The sequence below is a fragment of the Oncorhynchus clarkii genome, chromosome 20 (genome assembly GCF_045791955.1).
Source record: "Oncorhynchus clarkii lewisi isolate Uvic-CL-2024 chromosome 20, UVic_Ocla_1.0, whole genome shotgun sequence".
Classification (NCBI taxonomy): Eukaryota; Metazoa; Chordata; class Actinopteri; order Salmoniformes; family Salmonidae; genus Oncorhynchus; species Oncorhynchus clarkii.
In genome coordinates, this window is record NC_092166.1 from 26,542,831 (window position 1) to 26,565,419 (window position 22,589).

The following is a 22,589-nucleotide window of genomic DNA, read 5'->3' on the forward strand; positions in this document are numbered from 1 at the left end:
GAATGGGAATGGCCGGTCCAAAATCTTCTGCTGCTTCATAGAACCATGAAGCTCACATCAGAGCAATATCGTTTCCTTTGAGATTGTGGATATCTGGTGTTTGTGTGTGTGTTTGTGTGTGTGTTTGTGTGTGTGTGTGTGTGTGTGTGTGCGTGCGACATCTTACCCGGACCAGGTCCTGGGGGAACTCTCCTCTGGAGTTCTCGGGAACGTTGATTGGGGGGATGACCCAGTCTCTCTTCATGCGTTTGAGCTGGCCGATGGAGCTGCTGTCTGTCTGCCGTGATGGGAACCATATCTCCTGGAGACCCTGGGACCGAGCTGGGGGAGCTTGGATGTCCTGGGCCTGAAGGAGAGAAATAACATCAGGTTACTAACTTGACACATCTAAAAAAAACTATGGAAACTTCAGATAGACATTGAAAACAACTAAAGCGGACACATCTAGAAACGAATGACTTGAGGTAGACTGTTTATACAGTAGCCACAAGACCAATTGTCTTTAACTACCAATGATGTGATGGAAGGAATTCAAGAGAATGTACATTCCTGCCTGACCTAAAACTGTTTTCCCAATATCATTCAATTATACCCACTAGATGACCAAATGTGGGAGCTTGTAGGAGGCTTTTTGATGTGGCCACGTTATATTTTAGGATCCATTTTGACTTTGAGAATTCAGTGAAGGTTAACATAGCCTCCATATATGTGATGATGTGTTTGAACAGCCTCTCTTTCCAGGCTTTCAGTGAGAAACAAGGCTGGGAATGAGAGTAGTGTTTGAGGTGCTTTGTCGGGGATAGTACTGCAGCCCCCAGTTAGCTTTAAATCACAGACCTCCTCTCATGTCCTGATAAAAGCATGCACACACACACGCACGCACACACACACACACACACACACACACACACACACACACACACACACACACACACACACACACACACACACACACACACACACACACACACACACACACACACACACACACACACACACACACACACACACACACACACACACACACACACACACACACACACACACAGAAAGGCTTTTAAAATTGATGTGCCATCCTCCCATGGCTGTAATGAATGTGATTTGAAACAAAGGAGGATGGTACCTGCAAGCCAGACTCTAAATACCCAGATGGCTCCAATTGCCTATGCTGTTCCACAGAGAGAGACTGTTGGGAGAGATGCTGAAGCAGCGCCAGAAAAGTCACAATAACCTTGAACGCGCCATGGTAAAAATGAAAACAAGACGCCGGCAAACTTAGGTAGTCAAAGTCAGTGAATGACAGATGCAATTTCCCTGCTGCAGAACAGTCACGCCTCAGAAAGTCCTTTATTTACTCTCTCTTCCGTCTGTAATTACTGATCGCCAATTCGTTGCACAGTATCCCAAGTACTGAAACTAGCAGAAAGTTCTCTGTGCAAACAACAAAATTAATGACTGTTTTGCCTTACAAAACGAGCCCCATCTTATGCCGCCTCGGCACGCATGCCACCCCTCCCTGACGATCTACGGAGCTGTTGGAGCGTCTCCACTAATCATGTTTGAAATCCGATTATGCTGCTTTCACACATTTGAAATGCAGAGAGGCAAGCGGACAGATAGCGGGGAACATGCTTCAGAAATATCTATTACCCTATTAAACTGGAGGAGAAAGTGCGAGCGGTAATTATTTGTGACCTGGCGTCTGGAATGATGAATGGTGTTGAGGGTTTGCTTAGAAGCCTTAGCCCCAACACACATCTATCTATCTCTGGAGTGTTCGGCATGTCTCTCTGCACCTTGTTGGAGTCTACCTCCATCCTCTGACTGTGTGTGTGTGTGTGTGTGTATGTGTGTTTGTGTTGTTATAGACAAGTACAAAATCACCCTCTCTAAGGCCTAGACTCTTTTGTTGATGTGGATGGTCTTAGCAGGGGAGGTCACTTTGATGTTAACGAGCCAATTGATTAACACTAGGACCAGCAAAGCAGTCATTTTGACAGCTCATGACTTTATTCATTTTATTACTCTGATTTTTAAAGTCATGCCCCCATCCGTCCTCGGCCCTTCCTAAATAAGTCTATTTAACCCACTGCCGCTGTTAGAATCGAAATAACACAAACAGAACTGGAGTCATAGACATTTTTAGGAGGGCATGTCATAATTTGAATGTTTTCCCATTTTCCCCTCCTTCTCCCACCAGTAGGACCTGCGCTGCTCATTCATCCGACATGGAAGTTGCAGAGGCCAGTTGATAATCACCCCGATAATTGCTTCTAAAACGGAACTTAAACTAAACCAAAACGACATTAAATAAAGTATGATGGGGTCGAAAGGGGGAGCATGGGTGAGTTGCAGAGCGAGGGGAAGCGGATCATGCATAATAACTTATTCTGAATGAATAACAGGGTGGGCCATTCTATTCTATTGGTATATTATAATTATAATCTCAAAATCTTGGGGAAGAAATTAATCATGACATCTCTACTTTTCTTCTGAATCGGAACCTCAGCTAAACAATGAACCATAATCCCAACCTTGTGTGAATCTGCAGGTAGCTAACCAAAGGTCCAATGTTAGCTGTTACCTTTATTTAACTAGGCAAGTCAGTTAAGAACAAATTCTTATTTACAATGGAGGCCTACATGTAGCTAGCTAGACTCTCTTACCCGTATATATGGGTAGACGCTTTTCCCTCTCTGTCACAAATGCCATGGTTGCCCTTAGTTTGAAGATGTAATATACAACAGCCTTGTGTGTTCCCTTTTCGACTCTGTCTGCATATTTGCAATCAAACGGCAGAATTTTCTCAATCTCCTTAATTATTATACTCTAATTCCATAGATTTTCTAAACTCGGTCCTCCAGAAAGTGGGGAGCAACACTTCTGCAGTTCTACGACCTGATATATATATAAAAAAAAGCGGCATTAGAATGGATTACCTACACATACTGACCAGCTCATGTTATAGACGGAAGGTGCTACATGGCAGACCAATCTGAACTCATCTCTCGGCATGTCCAGCCCACTCATTATCTCAGCCAATCATGGCTAGCGGGAAGGTTGCTGTCATTTTTCTTGGCTAAACGAACTAGGCTCGTAATTTAACAAGTGTATTTCTATTTACAGATGGCATATAAGTTTGTTATTAAGGCACATGAAACTTCACATGTTCCAGAATTTATTTAAAGAAAAATAAGTATGTTTACATTCAAATGGCGCTCCTGTGAAGTAGTGATGCGCGATATACGCCTAGTTTCCTGAAACGAGGAACAAATGTTTTCTGTTTCATAATTGTAACAAAGGCACTCCAGCCTACAGTAATATAAACTAATGAAAATGCTATTTTGTTATTTGAAATGGGAGAGAAAAATATATATTTTAATGTTACCTAACACCTACCTTCATGAACACAACCAAATCAATATTTTAGTGATAGTATATATGAAGTGTATTAATTACACTGTTAGAATGTTTCAGTCAGAATTACAACTAGTTAGCTTGAAGGGGATTCGTCAAGGCCCAGCGGTTCTAGTGCTAAAACATTCCCCAGGGCCGATGCGTTCGCAGCGCTCGCTAATATAGCATCTAATTTCTGATGTGATTAAGGATCGCATGATGATGATTCATGACAGCCATTGCTGATAACCAGATAACCAACCACACACGGCCCAATAAACTGGTGAGATATATAGTGGAGGGCTCTGAAGTCAATCAAAGATTTGGTTACTACCATGTCATCAAGTCCAAAGCCACCACTGTCAATACAGTTAAGTCAATCACATTGACACACAGCACTGACATTGACACCAATTGTCAATCAGTCTAGACTAGGCCCACCCTCCTAAAAAAAGCATGCGCTTACCCATTTGGGTCCGCTTATTTCTATTTAAAAACAACTGTGGCCAAGCCCCTTGTTTATCTGCCCTGAACATGTGTGCATTTCTCTTTAAATGACCGACCCGGGTGACTAATGATGTCATTAGAATCACATACCTGCAGGAGTCACAATGGTAAATGAGCGTCAGCAGCTAACGATGCTGTTTTCAAAACTATCACTAAATCATCCCCTGTAGAATTCTAAACCTTCACTGCTGCACTCATACTAACTAGACATAACTCTCAACGGTTTTAATCTGGAGGCTTATAAAAGGCAAGTGCCTTTTATGCAGTGGTTTCGGAGAGGTGCTTTTGAAATGTACTGCTTGGGTAACTAATTTGTCCTGTATATGACTGGAGGAAGAGACAATGTATTTTCAGTGTCTTTGTTGAACAAAGAGGCTCATTGTACTGTACTTAGAGGCATTCATTAACAATGAAAGTCCACAACGTAAGATCAGACAACGCTGACTTCAATAATTCAACCTAAAACAGCTCACTCACACCGGTGCAAATTGGGTTGAAAGAGAGAGAAAGGGCTGAGAACGAGCTACAGAGAAAAGGCTGGAAGAGAGAGAGAGAGAGCAAGAGTGAGAGAGAGAAAGCCTCCCAAAGAGCTTAAATGTGAGTCTGTGCTGTCTTGCCAATTAACACCATTCCACAGAGTGAGAAAGAAAAACTGTCACAGATTATGGCCGTTCAATTGAACAGGAACACATAATCGAATACTGAGTATGAGGAGAGAAATACAAACCCAGCCGTTTGAGTCTCGTTTCTCCTCCTTTCCCTGTTCTCTCTCTCTCTCTCTCTCTATCTCTCTGTGACACACTTCATTACATCACCACATCACATGGCCATTCTCATCTACAGCCAATCACAATGTTGACTGATGAGCACATGGTCAATATTTAGCAATATCTGTCAAGCCCAGTGGGAACACTGACTGAACGGTGGCTCTTTAAAGCCTAGAGACAGATATTGTCTGTTGTTTGAATCACCACTAGTGATCCCCTCTGGTTGGATGACGAACATACCTCCATAACCCGCCACAAAAAGGCTGATTGAAATCCGTCTTTATGAGGAGGTATTCTGCATCAGTTGTGTGCAGCGCTGCTACCCACTGATCAGGCTGAGTATATGTTTGTGCTCCCCATTAAGTGAACAGTTAAAGGTACCCGTAAAACACCAGTCTCAACGTCAACAGTGAAGAGGCGACTCCGTGATGCTGGCCTTCTAGGTAGAGTTCCTCTGTCCTGTGTCTGTGTTCTTTTGCCCATCGTAATCTTTTATTTTTATTGGCCAGTCTGAGATATGGCTTTTTCTTTGCAACTCTACCCAGAGCACCAGCATCCCGGAGTCGCTTCCACTGTTGATGTTGAGACTGGTGTTTTGCAGGTACAATTTAATGAAGCTGCCAGTTGAGGACCTGTGAGGCGTCTGTTTCACAAACTAGACACTCTAATGTACTTGTCCTCTTGCGCAGTTGTGCACCGGGGCCTCCCACTCCTCTTTCTATTCTGGTTAGAGCCAGTTTGCGCTGTTCTGTGATGGGAGTAGTACACAGCTTTGTACCATCTTCAGTTTCTTGACAATGTCTCGCATGGAATAGCCTTCAAATCTCAGAACAAGAATAGAGTGACGAGCCTGTAATCCAACCCACAAATGCTGATGCTCCAGATTTTTTTATTTGTTTTATTTCACCTTTATTTAACCAGGTAGGCAAGTTGAGAACAAGTTCTCATTTACAATTGCGACCTGGCCAAGATAAAGCAAAGCAGTTCGACACATACAACAACACAGAGATAAACATGGAGTAAAACAAACATACAGTCAGTCAATAATACAGTAGAAAAAAAAGTCTATATACGATGTGAGCAAATGAGTTGAGATAAGGGAGGTAAAGACAAAAAAAAAGGCCATGGTGGCGAAGTACAGTGCCTTGCGAAAGTATTCGGCCCCCTTGAACTTTGCGACCTTTTGCCACATTTCAGGCTTCAAACATAAAGATATAAAACTGTGTTTGTTTGTGAAGAATCAACAACAAGTGGGACACAATCATGAAGTGGAACGACATTTATTGGATATTTCAAACTTTTTTAACAAATCAAAAACTGAAAAATTGGGCGTGCAAAATTATTCAGCCCCTTTACTTTCAGTGCAGCAAACTCTCTCCAGAAGTTCAGTGAGGATCTCTGAATGATCCAATGTTGACCTAAATGACTAATGATGATAAATACAATCCACCTGTGTGTAATCAAGTCTCCGTATAAATGCACTGCACTGTGATAGTCTCAGAGGTCCGTTAAAAGCGCAGAGAGCATCATGAAGAACAAGGAACACACCAGGCAGGTCCGAGATACTGTTGTGAAGAAGTTTAAAGCCGGATTTGGATACAAAAAGATTTCCCAAGCTTTAAACATCCCAAGGAGCACTGTGCAAGCGATAATATTGAAATGGAAGGAGTATCAGACCACTGCAAATCTACCAAGACCTGGCCGTCCCTCTAAACTTTCAGCTCATACAAGGAGAAGACTGATCAGAGATGCAGCCAAGAGGCCCATGATCACTCTGGATGAACTGCAGAGATCTACAGCTGAGGTGGGAGACTCTGTCCATAGGACAACAATCAGTTGTATATTGCACAAATCTGGCCTTTATGGAAGAGTGGCAAGAAGAAAGCCATTTCTTAAAGATATCCATAAAAAGTGTTGTTTAAAGTTTGCCACAAGCCACATGGGAGACACACCAAACATGTGGAAGAAGGTGCTCTGGTCAGATTAAACCAAAATTTAACTTTTTGGCAACAATGCAAAACGTTATGTTTAGCGTAAAAGCAACACAGCTGAACACACCATCCCCACTGTCAAACATGGTGGTGGCAGCATCATGGTTTGGGCCTGCTTTTCTTCAGCAGGGACAGGGAAGATGGTTCAAATTGATGGGAAGATGGATGGAGCCAAATACAGGACCATTCTGGAAGAAAACCTGATGGAGTCTGCAAAAGACCTGAGACTGGGACGGAGATTTGTCTTCCAACAAGACAATGATCCAAAACATAAAGCAAAATCTACAATGGAATGGTTAAAAAATAAACATATCCAGGTGTTAGAATGGCCAAGTCAAAGTTCAGACCTGAATCCAATCGAGAATCTGTGGAAAGAACTGAAAAATGCTGTTCACAAATGCTCTCCATCCAACCTCACTGAGCTCAAGCTGTTTTGCAAGGAGGAATGGGAAAAAATGTCAGTCTCTCGATGTGCAAAACTGATAGAGACATACCCCAAGCGACTTACAGCTGTAATCGCAGCAAAAGGTGGCGCTACAAAGTATTAACTTAAGGGGGCTGAATAATTTTGCACGCCCAATTTTTCAGTTTTTGATTTGTTAAAAAAGTTTGAAATATCCAATAAATGTTGTTCCACTTCATGATTGTGTCCCACTTGTTGTTGATTCTTCACAAAAAAATACAGTTTTATATCTTTATGTTTGAAGCCTGAAATGTGGCAAAAGGTCGCAAAGTTCAAGGGGGCCAAATACTTTCGCAAGGCACTGTAAATACAATATAGCAAATAAAACACTGGAATGGTAGATTTACAGTGGAAGAATGTGCGAAGTAGAAATAGAAACAATGGGGTGCAAAGGAGCAAAATAAATAAATTAATAAATACAGTAGGGAAAGAGGTATTTGTTTGGGCTAACTTATAGATAGGCTATGTACAGATGCAGTAATATGTGAGCTGCTCTGACAGCTGGTGCTTAAAGCTAGTGAGGGAGATAAGTGTTTCCAGTTTCAGAGATTTTTGTAGTTCGTTCCAGTCAATGGCAGCAGAGAACTGGAAGGAGAGGCACCCAAAGTAAGAATTGGTTTTGGGGGTGACCAGAGAGATATACCTGCTGGAGCGCGTGCTACAGATACTCAACTAGTCTAAAGAAGGCCAGTTTTATTGCTTTTTTAATCAGTACAAAGTTTTCAGCTGTGCTAACATAGTTGCAAAAGGGTTTTCTGATGATCAATTAGCCTTTTAAAATAATAAACTTGGATTAGCTAATGCAATGTGCCATTGGAACACGGGTGATGGTTGCTAACAATGGGCCTCTGTACACCTATGTAGATATTCCATGAAAAATCTGCCCCTTTTACTGAGTAGGGGCAGCTACAATTTGTAATTTATATCATTATCTATGTCTACACTGTATTTCTGATCAATGTTATGTTATTTTAATGGACAATTTTTTTAAATTTTCTTTCAAAAACAAGGAAATTTCTAAGTGACCCAAAACTTTTGAACAGAAGTGTACATTATTTTAAATATATATACAGTGCCATCAGAAAGTATTCATACCCATTCACTTTTTCCACATTTTGTTATGTTAGCGTCGCTGCACAGCTATTTTCAGGTCTCTCCATAGATGTTCGATCGGGTTCCAGTCCGGGCTCTGGCTGGGCTACTCAAGGACATTCAGAGACTTGTCCTGAAGCAACTCCTGCGGTGTCTTGGCTGTGTGCTTTGGGTGTTTGTCCAGTTGGAAGGTGAACCTTCACCCAGTCTGAAGTCCAGAGCGCTCTGGAGCAGGTTTTCATCAAGGATCTGTCTGTACTTTGCTCCATTCATCTTTCCCTCGATCCTGACTAGACTGCCAGTCCCTGCCGTTGAAAAACATCCCCAAAGCATGATGCTGCCACCACCACCATAGGGATGTTTCCAGGTTTCCTCCAGACATGATGCTTGACAATCAGGCAAAGAGTTCAATCTAGGTTTCATCAGACCAGAGAATCTTGTTTCTCATGTTCTAAGACTTCTTTAGGTGCATTTGGCAAACTCCAAGCAGGCTGTCATGTGCCTTTTACTGAGGAGGGGCATCTGGCTGGCCACTCTACCATAAAGGCCTAATTGGTGGAGTCCTTCAGAGATGGTAGTCCTCCTGGAAGGTTCTCCCATCTCCACATAGAAACTCTGGAGCTCTGTCAGTGACCATTGGGTTCTTGGTCACCTGCCTGACCAAGGCCCTTCTCCCCCGATTGCTCAGTTTGCCTGGATGGCCAGCTCTTGGAAGAATTTTGGTGGTTCCAAACTTCTTCCATTTAATAATGATGGAGGCACTGTGCTCTTGTTGACCTTCAATGCTGCAGAATTTTTTTTCGTACCCTTCCCCAGATCTATGATTTGACACAATCCTGTCTCGGAGCTCAAGAACGAGAAATAAGACAACTATGCATAACTATTCACCCCCCCCCCCCCCCCCCCCAAAGTCAATACTTTGTAGAGCCACCTTTTACAGCAATTACAGCTGCAAGTCTCTTGGGTATGTCTCTATAAGCTTGGCACATCTAGCCACTGGGATTTTTGCCCATTCTTCAGGGCAAAACTGCTCCAGCTCCTTCAAGTTGGATTGGTTCTGCTTGTGTACAGCAATCTTTAAATCATCCCACAGATTCTCAATTGGATTGAGGTCTGGGCTTTGACTATGCCATTCCTAGACATTTAAATCTTTCCCCTTAAACCACTCAAGTGTTGCTTTAGCAGTAATGCTTAGGGTCATTGTCCTGCTGGAAGGTGAACCTACATCCCAGTCTCAAATCTCTGAAAGACTGAAATAGGTTTCCCTCAAGAATTTCCCTGTATTTAGCAGCATACATCACTCCTTCAATTCTGACCAGGTTCCCAAGTCCCTGACAATGAAAAACATCCCCACAGCATGCTGCTGCCACCACCATGCTTCACTGTGGAGATGGTGTTCTCGGGGTGATGAGAGGTGTTGGGTTTGCGCCAGACATAGCGTTTTCCTTGATAGCCAAAAAGCTACATTTTAGTCTCATCTGACCAGAGTACCGTCTTCCATATGTTTGGGGAGTCTCCCACATGCCGTTTGGCGAACATCAAATGTGTTCGCTTATTTTTTTCTTTAAGCAATGGCTTTTTTCTGGCCACTCTTCCGTAAAGCCCAGCTCTGTGGAGTGTATGGCTTAAAGTGGTCCTATGGACAGATACTCCGATCTCCACTGTGGAGCTTTGCAGCTCATTCAGGGTTATGTTTGGTCTCTTTGTTGCCTTTGTGATTAATGCCCTCCATGCCTGGTCCATGAGCTTTGGTGGGCGGCCCTCTCTTAGCAGGTTTGTTGTGGTTCCATATTCTTTCCATTTTTTAATAATGGATTTAATGGTGCTCCGTGGGATGTTCAAAGTTTCAAATATTGTTTTTATAACCCTGATCTGTACATCTCCACAACTTTGTCCCTGACCTGTTTGGAGAGCTCCTTGGTCTTCATTGTGCTGATTGCTTGGTGGTGCCCCTTGCTTAGTGGTGTTGCAGTCTCTGGGACCTTTCAGACAGGTGTATTTTTACTGAGATCATGTGACACTTAGGTTGCACACAGGTGGACTTTATTTAACTAATTATGTGGCTTCTGAAGGTAATTGGTTGCACCAGATCTGATTTAGGGGCTTCATAACAAAGAGGGTGAATACATATGCACGCACCACTTTACCGTTTTTTATTTTGTCAAATTTTTTACAACAAGCTATTTTTTCTATTTCACTTCACCAATTTGGACTATTTTGTGTATGTCCATTACATGAAATCCAAATAAAAATCCATTTAAATTACAGGTTGTAATGCAACAAAATAGGAAAAACGCCAAGGGGGATGAATACTTTTGCAAGGCAATGTAAATAAGGTATTTCAGTTTTTGTAATTTAATCCATTTTAGAATAAGGCTGTAACGTAACAAAATGTGGAAAAAGGGAAGGAGTCTGAATACTTTTCGAATGCACTGCCAAGACCGTCCAGTTTTGATTTCTATTTGCCATATATATTACAACTGTGCTGTGATGTTTCACAGAAGTTCTGAACCTTTCTATTCTCATGGTTTCTATGGATTGAAAATTAAAGATAAACATTTTTGCTAAGAGCATTATTATTTTATTGATTGATTGACTATGACTTTTCATATCACCCAGCAGTGCAATTTGCAGAGTTTACTCCAGGTAAACGTTGCAATTCTTCAGCCGTTCCTGAACCTGCGACCAAAAACAAGCTACGTATGGACTGTACCAAAACATTAAGTTTTAAATAACGAGCCTCCATTCAGTATCACGGAACATCTGCTACAATTTAGGGAACAAATCATCTGTTTATGCGAGGCTAATAAGCGGAATTGGATGCAACGGCGGAATCCGAATTGGAACATTCCACATTCCACAATGCTACTCAAAGTCACAAATAAACAACAACTATTAGAGAGAGAGGGGGTAGGAGAGAGGATGCATGTGGAGGTGTTGGACGTACCTGCTGGTCCTGGCCTACAGGGGGCGTCAGTCTCACTTGGGTCTGCCATTGCTGCTGATTGGTCTCGTCCCTGGCTACGATAACTAGGGGCACTGTAGGGAGGGTGGACAAGGTCAAAGGCCTGAGGGCGTAGACGACCCCGTCAGCCTCTATCCGGAAGTCGAACGGGTTACTGCACTCGAAACGCACCAGTCCACCTCGGCCGCAGTTCACAAACTTCACTGTAAGAGAAGGAGAGGGGAAACAGAACATGAGATTGAAGCTGAGGCAACCTGGGAGCGAGAGACAGAAAGACAGCGAATAGACACTCAAACAGACAGACGGACATCCAGACAGCTCCCACACCACTCACAGACTGTGTGGTATAGTCCACAAAGGTTCTCCAATTCCTCCTGAAACTCATACATAATTTATGTCAAGCTGCACCACAAAGGTATTGTTCTAAACAGGTGCGGTAGAGAGAGAGAGAGAGAAGAAGAAAGAGAGAGAAAAAAGAGAAAGGGAAAGAAAGCAAAAGGGGAGATGTGCACCCCTGAAGGGCACTTGCTGAATACAACTTTGAAAGCTAAAATGGGAGTCTGTTCGATGACTGAATGTAAAGATTGTTTGTTTTAATATTAACAGGAAAAAAGGAGAGAAAAAAAGAAAGAAAGCTAAAATACCAAAACATTGCACTTTAAAACTGATGTGCTAATTTGACTGTGGCTAAATGAACTGTTGGGTCTGGGTAAAAAGAAGCATCAGCTTCAATAAATAAAATAATAATAATTGATTTCATTATTATTTATTTCAGCTCAAGTCGTTGCACAGTAGCTTTCTCCCCAATGACAAACGCGGATGCTTCGCCGTGGTCGGCTAGCGATCCCAACTCTCAGGGAGTGAGAAGTGTGTGATGTTTATTTCATAAGTGAGTACACATGCACACGTACACACACAGCTGCAGTGACACACACACACACATGGCTCCTGGGAGATCTAGTACACAGTCCCAGAGCGCTTCAGTGGCAGTGGTCTGACATCGGTTCATGTTACAAGTGAGTGACAGTGCATCTCAAACACCCCACCTGCACACACACACATCCACACATACAGACTCAGGTACACAAAAACCTATGCACACGCACATGCACACATACATAAACACTTCAATATTCCAGTGCTTGTTCAGTGCCTCCTGTGTGTAAAGATTTCCCTGACAGCTCTGTTTTCTGTAGCGGTGATGGAGAACAGAACCCAGTATACAGATAATACTGAAACTCCTTCAAGCTAAAGAGATTGTGGAGGCTGCGCCGATGCCATTTTGCATTATTAAACCAGATGTGGAATGACTTTTTTAAAAAGTATTGAAGAAGGGTATCTAATCTCCCATTCTTGTGTAACCTTAAGGACAGAGAGCGCTACAGAGAGCTGTGACTTCAGAGGGTCTTTACATTGGAGGCACAGCAGTGTGAGGTAGTGCAATATATGTGGAGGGAGGGAGGCTGAGCCCTGGCTCTGAACAGGAGCTAAGGTTTAACCCCAGGCCCTATTACCTGTGTACTGAGCAAGGATGTTGGTGAAAAAAAGCTAAAATAGGAGCTACTATTTTTATTTTGCAGACTCGCACAAACACACACACCCACACACATACCAACATACAATTCACTACCTACTAATAACCTTCCTGCGACATAGAGAATTAACACTGTCGTGCTAGTTGAACTAAAGAGAAAGCCTTTTGTGTTCGCTTGCTTCCGGCACTCAACGTAATACACAAAATGTACCAGTTCCTTTCTATTCCGGAACATAAAGCACAATGGCTAAACCACCACAGCAGGAGATAGAGCAATTTTACCAATGACAAAGAATTGTGAAATTCTGAAAATTGGGCAAAGCATAAAGAGAGGGGAAAAAACATTTGCTTAGTCAGACTGTTGATTTTCACAGTGGACACAAAGGTGTCCAGTGGAGTGTACCTTACCGAATTAACCTCCAAGTCCTCACCAAAAGCACACAGAAATACAGGCCTTTTTTTTTAAAAAGGACACAATGTTCACATCATTTTCAAAAACCTGAAAACAGAGGAGAGGAGAGAGAGACCTACAGATAAGTCAAGAGAAGAGAGAAAATAAAGAAGGTTATAATTAATAAATACTATACAAGGACTGAGCCCTGTTGGGAGAAACAGTTGAAAGGGCCCTGGATGCAACCCATTACATTGTGCTAGACAGATAAAGCATCACATCTGCCAACAAAGCCACAGCATGGTACACTGGTCTGCTGCTCCTGAGGAATTGCCATTCATCTAAATATTGATGAAAAGCACACAAAGATGTCTCAGAGAGCGGCTCGGCATTGTGGGGGAAAAAGCAAAGAGTAAACACTCTATGTAATGAAGAAATACAAGATACAACGGGAGGAGAATCTATACTGGAACCAAACACACCACAGGCCTATATATTGACCATCTGCACACTGCACATAGATGTTTTTCAAGCAACCTCATCCAATTAGTCATTTTTTTTGTCTTTGAATCTGGAAATGCAGACTTCAGAGCGCTAAATGACCTTGGTTAGCTGAAGGTGTTTCCTTCCAGCCACCCGTCTGTAAATTCAAAGCCTTCAGGCAATCAACTCAACAGCAGTAGTCCGGCTGATGCTCAGACACATAGGCAGAATACAGAGAGAAGTGTCAGAACGGCTCAGCTCACAATGACAGCTTCTCAAAGGTCTACTGGGTGGATGAGACCGTATCATTAAAGGGAGAGGTGATACAATCTAATTCACACGCTCTATTGCTAATGAGGGATATTGATTGGCTGGCCGAAACACTCTGTTTGTTGTGGCCTATAGTATCAAAGAGATGATAATTAGTGATTAGTGTTAATATTGCTTCATCTTAATGATCATTTATGGGGCTAGTCCTGGCAGGCTGCTGAGCTGAGCCTGGTTGGTCGCTCCCAATTTAATTACAAACAAGGCTACAATGTTGCTCCCTGTGTGTTTGAGGATGTACAGTGTGTGTCTGGGTGTGTGCAATACCATGGGTTAGCCCGGTGTTTCCCAAACTCGGTCCTGGGGACCCCAAGGGGTGCACATTTATTTTTTCTCCCTAAAGCTTGATGATTAGTTGATTATTTGAGTAAGCTGTGTATTACTAAGGCAAAAACCCAAAACGTTGGGCCCCGAGGACCGAGTTTTGGAAACTCTGGGTTATCCTGTATTTGATTGCAGTGGTTTCCATGTGAGCCTTTGTGGCACTGAGGCCTGTTGTTGGAATGCTGAGCTCCAGTTCTCTAGCTCAGTCTGAGATTTGGCCATGTGAACACCTCTGGGAGGCCCTTCAGCAGCCAGGCGCCATGGCAATCGCTGTGCAAATTCTCAGCAGGCAGCACAAATTCCAATAATAATGAATGGGGATGTCCACCGTGTGTCTATTCATTTATCAGCCCGAAACTCCCATAGCCTATAGAAGACAGGAGCAGCATTTACTAACCCTGGATGTTCCAGTTTATCTATATCTAGATTTATCGTCTCCCCAAGGTATAACGAAACTTAAAGAGATCCTTGCTGACACAACCACCACCAGCACCACACCCTATTAGACATGTCGTCATGGCCACAGGGCCAGGGAAATAAGAGTCTTTGGTTTGGACAGAAACGCCGATGCAGCAGAGAGAGGGGTATATACTGCTGCTGTTAGGGGGGAAGAACACAGGCCAGTCAGCAGAAAGGCCAGTCCAACTAATGCCCCTTGCCGGGGCACAGAATTACCTCCGACTCAACAAGCCCATTCACAGGCTTATAGAAACCCCCGCAGCTGACTAGCAACACAAAAAAATAAAACAGCTAACCTCCCCAAAGTGCCACTCTTTTGTCTGTCTCCATCCTTTGGTGTCACTAACAGACAAGCACAACTACAGAGAGCAGATAGAGGGGGGGAGAGAGAGAGAGAGAGAGAGACAGAGACAGAGACAGAGACAGAGACAGAGAGAGAGATACTACATTTTCTTAATTTGCAGCATTCTAGAGAACTGTCACACGGGACAGCAGTTTTTTTTAAGACCTAAAATACAGTATCTCATTCTCATGCAGCCTACCTCACAATGGGAGCACATAAAGAGGTCGTCTGTCGTAGCCTTACGTCGAGACAGTACATAAAATGTTTCATAGTCTTTACCTTTTTATGCCTGTCTGCCAATCCAATATAGTGCCACTAAGTTAGTAAAAAGCTGGTCCCTGTAATGTGCTGTAAATGTGGCAAGACTGATTACCTCGCGGCCTCCCGGGTGGCGCAGTGGTTAAGGGCGCTGTACTGCAGCGCCAGCTGTGCCGGCCGCGACCGGGAGGTCTGTGGGGCGATGCACAATTGGCCTAGCGTCGCCCGGGTTAGGGAGGGATTGGTCGGTAGGGATATCCTTGTCTCATCGCGCACCAATGACTTCTGTGGCGGGCCGGGCGCAGTGCGCGCTAACCAGGTGTTTCCTCCGACACATTGGTGCGGCTGGCTTCCGGGTTGGATGCGCGCTGTGTTAAGAAGCAGTGCGGCTTGGTTGGGTTGTGTATCGGAGGACGCATGACTTTCAACCTTCGTCTCTCCCAAGCCCGTACGGGAGTTGTAGCGATGAAACAATTGGATACCACGAAATTGGGGAGAAAAAGGGGTCAAATTCAACAACAACAAAAAACACACACACAAAAAAAATAGACTGAGCACCTCGTCATGTAGTTCGTCCTGATATTACCATCATTCATCTCCAGCTGGTGATGTCACTGACAGGCGTAAAATACTCAGCATAGGTGTTTCATCAGTCGCCTGGCAGAAATGCAGAGCCCGGCGAATGCTCCAGAGATAATCCCAGCGGGCAAATGCCAGGACGCCACTGATACAAATGCATTTTCATGAACACAGATCACCAAATCGAGTTCATGCTCATAACGCTGGGCCAAGATGGCTGCACTGGAGATGAGACAATGCCATATATCACATAGGCTCTAAATGAACTGTGCTTAGCGGAATGCCCATTGTTTACAAGATGGTGGCTAAGCTGAAACTTGGCTAGGTCACATGCCGGTGCCTCAATTAAAATCAAAGTGCTAAGAAAGACACTCTACAGGAAAATGAAATAGTGGCTAAATGAATAAACGGCAATTTGGCATCAAGTTTGAGGCCACAAAACATTTATTTTCTGAAACATTTAGCATGAAATTAGGACTTTCTGCTATTGCGCCCTTCACAATATTCTGTCCTATAATTGTCCAATTATTATATAAAAAGTGAAAGTAACACCATACTGATGCTTTTGAAGTATCATAGCTTGATACTACCCATACGTATGCATGCCTGTGTACTTCGTTCCCATTTAGGTGGTGTATAAGCTTTTCCTCTGAATACATGTTCTATACCCTCAAGGGTAATATGCCATTTTAGCTGGTTAGCCTTTGGCTTTTTATGTCAAAGCTTTTTTTCCATCTTAAGAATCTTAAACCCATTCATTCTGTGGACATGAGGCTCGAACAGCAATGTCCTTGCGATGAGTAGCAGGGAACTCTTGAGGGAAAGTAAACAGTTTACAGTTGATGTCTGGATGTTGGAATGACAAGGCTGGTCTTTGCCAGACAGGGGCCCTGCTTGAAGCGGTATTGCTATTGCAGAGAACTTCAAACGTCACAGAGAACCATGTGTTAAAGGCTCTGCCTAAAATATGTACAGGATTCGCAAACAGAGAAACATGGAGAAATGTCGACTTGCCCCACTAATGTCTTTCTGCAAAATAAACGTGTGAAAAGGGAAAAGGCTATCAAAGTCATACGGGCTGCGCCATAGGCAGCAGCCGTACTTTCTTATGGTGACCAACTCCCACGACAATGATGTATTATTGCAGAAGACGTAGCATCGTCCTGAAACCGAGGCTTCAGTTAAAGGCTGAAAACACACTACCAAATTGCATTGATACCACCTTTCTTTACCATGCACGCCCACACTGGCCCAAACACACTCGGAGACACAACCAGCATAAGCAGCATTATCATAGCAGCTAGCAGCGATATCCCATGCAGGTCCTTTTCAATCTCAGATAAACTGACCTATGGGCTCTCTGGATATGCTAAACGGACCCCTTGCCCTGAGGGAATAAAACAGCCCTGTTCCATAAATGAGGTTCTCTCCTGTTCTCCTTTCTCTTAACACTTAGCATTTCTCTCACGCCAGCACATGACCACTGGCTCTCCCGGGAGCCAGCGGACTTGTCTGACAGTGAATGTATTGGGAGGACAATAACAAGGTAAGACGATCGACTCCACGCCAGTGCCCAACAGTCACCTCCATTTCCTTCACAGAGCGGGAGATGCAGATCGCTTCTCTAGATTGGGCCCATTAAAGTGCAAAGTCCCTGTGTTGTTTGGTCGAACCTGGAACATTAGCCTTAGCTATCTCCATTGGGATACCATCGTCAAATAAGGGCCTTTAATTCTCATTTCATTCTCATTGACTGGGGGTGTTTTTCTGTACGGAATCAGAAGGACGTTCGCTGTTGTGTTCTAATTGTGTTCTAATTGCTATGTTCTACAGCTAGAATGTAGAAATTAGCCATAGTCATCTCCTTGTTAGGTTCATCATCATATCACCTCTTATTATGAAGGCTGAAGAGCTTTTGAGGATATTTTAGTCACTGAATGAAATGCTGTCTGTTAGCTGCTGCTAGAGGGAAAATTATTTGAAAGTAAACGGGTTAGTGTGAAAAGAGATATCACGTATTCAGATGTTCAACAGTCTTTGTTTGGTAAATGAGATGATTCTAGTGTTTTTTGGTGTCACAGGAGCCTAGCCTAGCGTCTAGCTGGATTACTGTGTCATCGGAGCCAAGAGCTGATAATGGCTAAGCTACATCCTTCTTTACTTATCAGCAACATAGCTACTGGGATTTGGGTTCTGCGAGCAGAGCGATCAGGACTGCCGCTTGATACAGCGTTTCAGGCTTAAAGGAGGGTATTAAACTGACCACATTATTAAAAGGGTGTCAAATAGCTCTCAACAGCTCTTTATGAAGACTTTAACATGGCTAGCTAGTAGCTAACTCCATGGTAATACATACAGGTGAATGGAGTCTCAGATCAACATGAAAATATGATATTTGAACTGCTAGGAAGCTAACACTTCTTAACACTGTCTTTCACTCTGCTTAGTAGTGTCCTGAGTTTCTTCTGACCGTGTGAAACGGTCAGATCATGTGTTGAAGGAAAAATACCCACTCCTTTGAAGGAGATCACCAGCAGCATCACATAACCTCGAGCATATTTTACACCTCCTTCACATTCTCTGGGATCAAAGGGAGATAATGAAAACCTATTTCTTTGAAGAATTAAAATGGACGTTTTAACTGTAAAACCGTGACGAGGATAACGGAAGGGTCAGTGTGTGTGTCCATATAAAACCTGTCACGTCCTGACCTTAGTTCCTTTTTTATGTCTCTGTGTTAGTTTGGTCAGGGCGTGAGTTGGGGTGGGCATTCTATGTTTTGTATTCTATGTTTGTATTTCTGTGTTTGGCCTAGTATGGTTCCCAATCAGAGGCAGATGTTTATCGTTGTCTCTGATTGAGAACCATACTTAGGCAGCCTGTTTTCCCACTCTGATTTGTGGGTAGTTGTTTTCTGTCTTTGTATTAGTTACCAGACGGAACTGTTTCAGTTGTTCTTTTTGTTTACTTTGTATTGTAGTGTTCAGTTCAGTTTAATAAAATTATGAACACTTACCACGCTGCATATTGGTCCGTTCCTTCCCGAACACTTACCACGCTGCATATTGGTCCGTTCCTTCCAAACTCCTCCTCAGAAGAGGAGGAAAACCGTTACAAAACCGTTGTAACCTCTCCTCCTCCCGTTGGCATCTGACTGTAGCTGGCTGGGCCGACAATGCCCAGACACCTCTAGACAACGTTAAATCAAAGTTATTAGAAATAAAACCATTGAACTTTGTGTCTATAATTGATTCCTTTAACCTTGCCTCCCCCCTCTCATAAAGGTCATTCAATTTTAATTGTGCTTCCCTTGTTCAATTTTAACTGCTGAACATTGCTCACTCTGCCCAATCGCCACCGTCCGCCTTCCAAGGGAGGGAGGGAGGGCAGTGAAAAGATATCTATGTGCGGTTAGATGCCAGAGGGGCAGCTCCTAAGATGCCTTTTCAAAATCTGATTGTGAATAATAAGCCACTTTCCAAGACGACATTCATTGCACCGTACTGCAGCATCGTGTATAACAGAGGCCATTTCCCACTGACCTTACAGTGGGGGAAAACACATTTGCCCAATGTTACACTGCTTTCTGCATCCATTTCAAATGGGCTGCAGTGCTGTTGAAGTGCCATTACAGAACTTCTGATCATTTGACACATGCCAGCTCTGGAATAGAAGGGTGGAAACAATGCAAGAAATACTGTGCCATCATATACAATATAAATACAATTTTGCCCAAAGTAATGCATGTGATATGAACTTGTTTAGATTCACTGTCAATATAATATGATGATATTATATCACAAAACATTTCAAAACAAACATACAGACTCACACAGCAGAAATAGAGCCAACTGTATCTCTCATAGTCACAGACACACTGCACCAGTGACATCCAATTTTCAAAAACATGTAAGTGAAATGCTTTCACTTTTAACACTGTACTGAAATACCTGAAAACACCTCTTGAAAACCACTCTGGCACAGTAGAAGGGCAATTACTGAGTCCACTCAGTTTGAGCAACATGGTAAAAGCAGGCCAAACATGTCATATACCTGTATAAGACCTTACTTTAATGTACCAGTACTACAACTGCATCATCCACTCAGAACATGGGGCTCTCACATTTCCATTTGGACGAGATTCGGAGAATAAAGAAAACCTTGAAAGGAGAAGGGCAGCCATCAACCTTGTCATCATCAGCCAATCATTTTGAACCCCGGTGAGGAAGGCTGGGTCAAGGGCTAGAAATGGAGCCATTCAGAGAGAGGGAACATATTTCTGTTGGCTACATGGCTGGATCACGAGGGGGCTGACCATTAAAGTGCCTGAGTGCAACCTGTAATGGGGCATTAGCCGGGGCTTTTGATCTGAAACTGAGGGCTTCAAAGCCATTCATTTTACCCCCTTGATCATTTCTGTCAGAATGCCTTTGTTATATATATAAAAAAAAACTCTGTGTCAGAGAGAAAAACCCAATGATAGAGTGAGTTGGTAGGTCTCCACTGTGGGCATGTTCATGGAGACTCATAAGATGTTTTAATTATCCCTCCAGCGCAACGGAAAGGTGGCTGTTGTCGGGGTATGTTCCTCCCAGCAGGACCAGGCTGGCTGGCTGGCTAGCCTCAGCTAAAATGACACACAAAAATCAACCGCTCAATTCAATTGTTTTGATTCACTATCGACAGAGTGGCATGTGGCTGAAACGAACACTGATCAATAGGTTGAACCCACTCAAAGGTTCAGATCTTCTGATTGAGGGGTAACATTGTCATAAATAACACCCTGAGAGACATGTAGAAAGACAATGGTATAGCTGCTGTCAGAAAGTATAGCTAACACTGCCGTGGCAGAAGTAGAACATAGCATTAGGGTTCGGCTGAGGCATCAGCAAGCTCAAACAGACATGATTTGCATCGCCACCCAATTCAAATGACCTCTCAGCACAGCAGCTTGTTGGGAGATATTCTGTTGGGGTGTGGAGACGGACAGACTGGCGTTGAGCAGCATTTCAGAAAGTCCATTCCGTGAGTGTGTAAATGTAAAACAATGTGCCTTTTCAATCATTCCAGCCAAAAACCCATCCCCAAGTATTGCTGCGTCTCTGCCAAGTTTCAGGCACTACGCCTCTCAGCTGCTTGACATGGGTGAGCTACTGAGCTTCACTTGACAATGAAATCGTTAAGGATGGGAAGGGGGCAATTAACTGTTTGTCAAGTCATTTATGTTTGAAGGCCTTTAGAGTGTTGAATTAAATCAAACTGGACTTGCCTTCATTTCTGTGGTGGTTTGGAGTGGGATTTACACCACTTATAAAACAGAGTGGTGAATATAAAACATACCCAACTACTTCAGAGGTTTAGCAAAGCTAACAAGAGAGAAAAGCTCTTGACTAGAAAAATGCGACATCATTTGAATAGTCATCAGAAAGTGATTGAGAGCTTGTGATGATCAAATAATGAATACCTCTATGTATTTAGATGACTACGTTCTAAATCAATGGGAGAAAAAGCTAGCACAAAGCAGCACCGTGACAATGCAGGATAAAGATCCCAAATCATAGAGAGCAATACAACTCTGATTAGTTAGGGACAAAGGCCTTCCGATTCGAAAGTAAAGAGTAAGAAGACAAAGGAGATTTCCCAGGAGCTCAGAGAGAGAGAGAGAGAGAGAGAGAGAGAGAGAGAGAGAGAGAGAGAGAGAGAGAGAGAGAGAGAGAGAGAGAGAGAGAGAGAGAGAGAGAGAGAGAGAGAGAGAGAGAGAGAGAGAGAGAGAGAGAGAGAGAGAGAGAGAGAGAGAGAGAGAGAGAGAGAGAGAGAGAGAGAGAGAGAGCCATTTGTACGTTATCAATTTGGATAAAATTAAGACTCCTGTACATTTGGGCGTGATTAAATTCCGACAAATTGTCCAACCTCCTGCGCTTGTGCTCGACATACAGTTCATTAAACAACGCAGTCTCGGAGCCAGCCAGCCAGCTCCATCCACCACAAATAATAAGCGTCACGCATGACAGAGGGACCACACGTTTGGTGGCCCCGTAATCACACACATGACACGCCCGCGCATTTCTACACAGCACAGGCCTAACACAGTCAGATGAATCCGTGGGCCTGTGAATTGCACTGTCTACAAGTGTTAATTCTTATTATAAGTGTCTTATAATCCTGTAATAGTATCTCATTACATAGAAAAACACATTTCAGTCCCCCAGTCCGACCTCGGTGTTGAGTAACGACACAGACAGACTGCCTCTCCCTGTTAGCCTATACAGTAGCATGAGGATCAAGGCGCTCGGACAGAACACAATGAATATTCCCAATTACATGCACTAGTACCCACTATCTGTTCAACTTGTCATTTGCAGACAAGTCTTCAGATGTCAAGGCAGTCTGTCCCTTGGATATAACCCCCAAAAACACTTGGATTTAACAAACAGACTACAGATGTAGGATCTTAATTTGAGAGTTTGCTACAGCAGGAAAATGATCCTGCAGCAACAGGAAATGTGAATTATCATGTGGATTATAATTAATGGACATTTTTGTAGGGGTTGGGGGGGGGGGTCCAATCTGAAATGGTTAAGTGGAAACGTCAGAAGCCTTTTTAAACCTCAATCTGAAATGGTTAAGTGGAAACGTCAGAAGCCTTTTTAAACCTCAAATACACTACAAGTGTACATTTCCTCCACTGCAGACAAGTTCTCATACAACAG

At 43.2% G+C, this 22,589-nt stretch overlaps 1 protein-coding gene across 1 annotated transcript in view; it reads right to left on the bottom strand.

Annotated features, from left to right (window-relative positions):
* Positions 1-22,589, bottom strand: part of LOC139376136 (cadherin-2-like) — an 84,759-nt gene that overhangs the window by 27,120 nt on the left and 35,050 nt on the right. Inside the window, exons 3-4 of the mRNA XM_071118373.1 lie at positions 11,164-11,384; positions 167-346 (exon numbers count right to left, since the gene is read on the bottom strand). Of these exons, the coding sequence (XP_070974474.1) occupies positions 167-346; positions 11,164-11,384 (401 nt within the window). The remainder of the gene's footprint in view (positions 1-166; positions 347-11,163; positions 11,385-22,589) is intronic.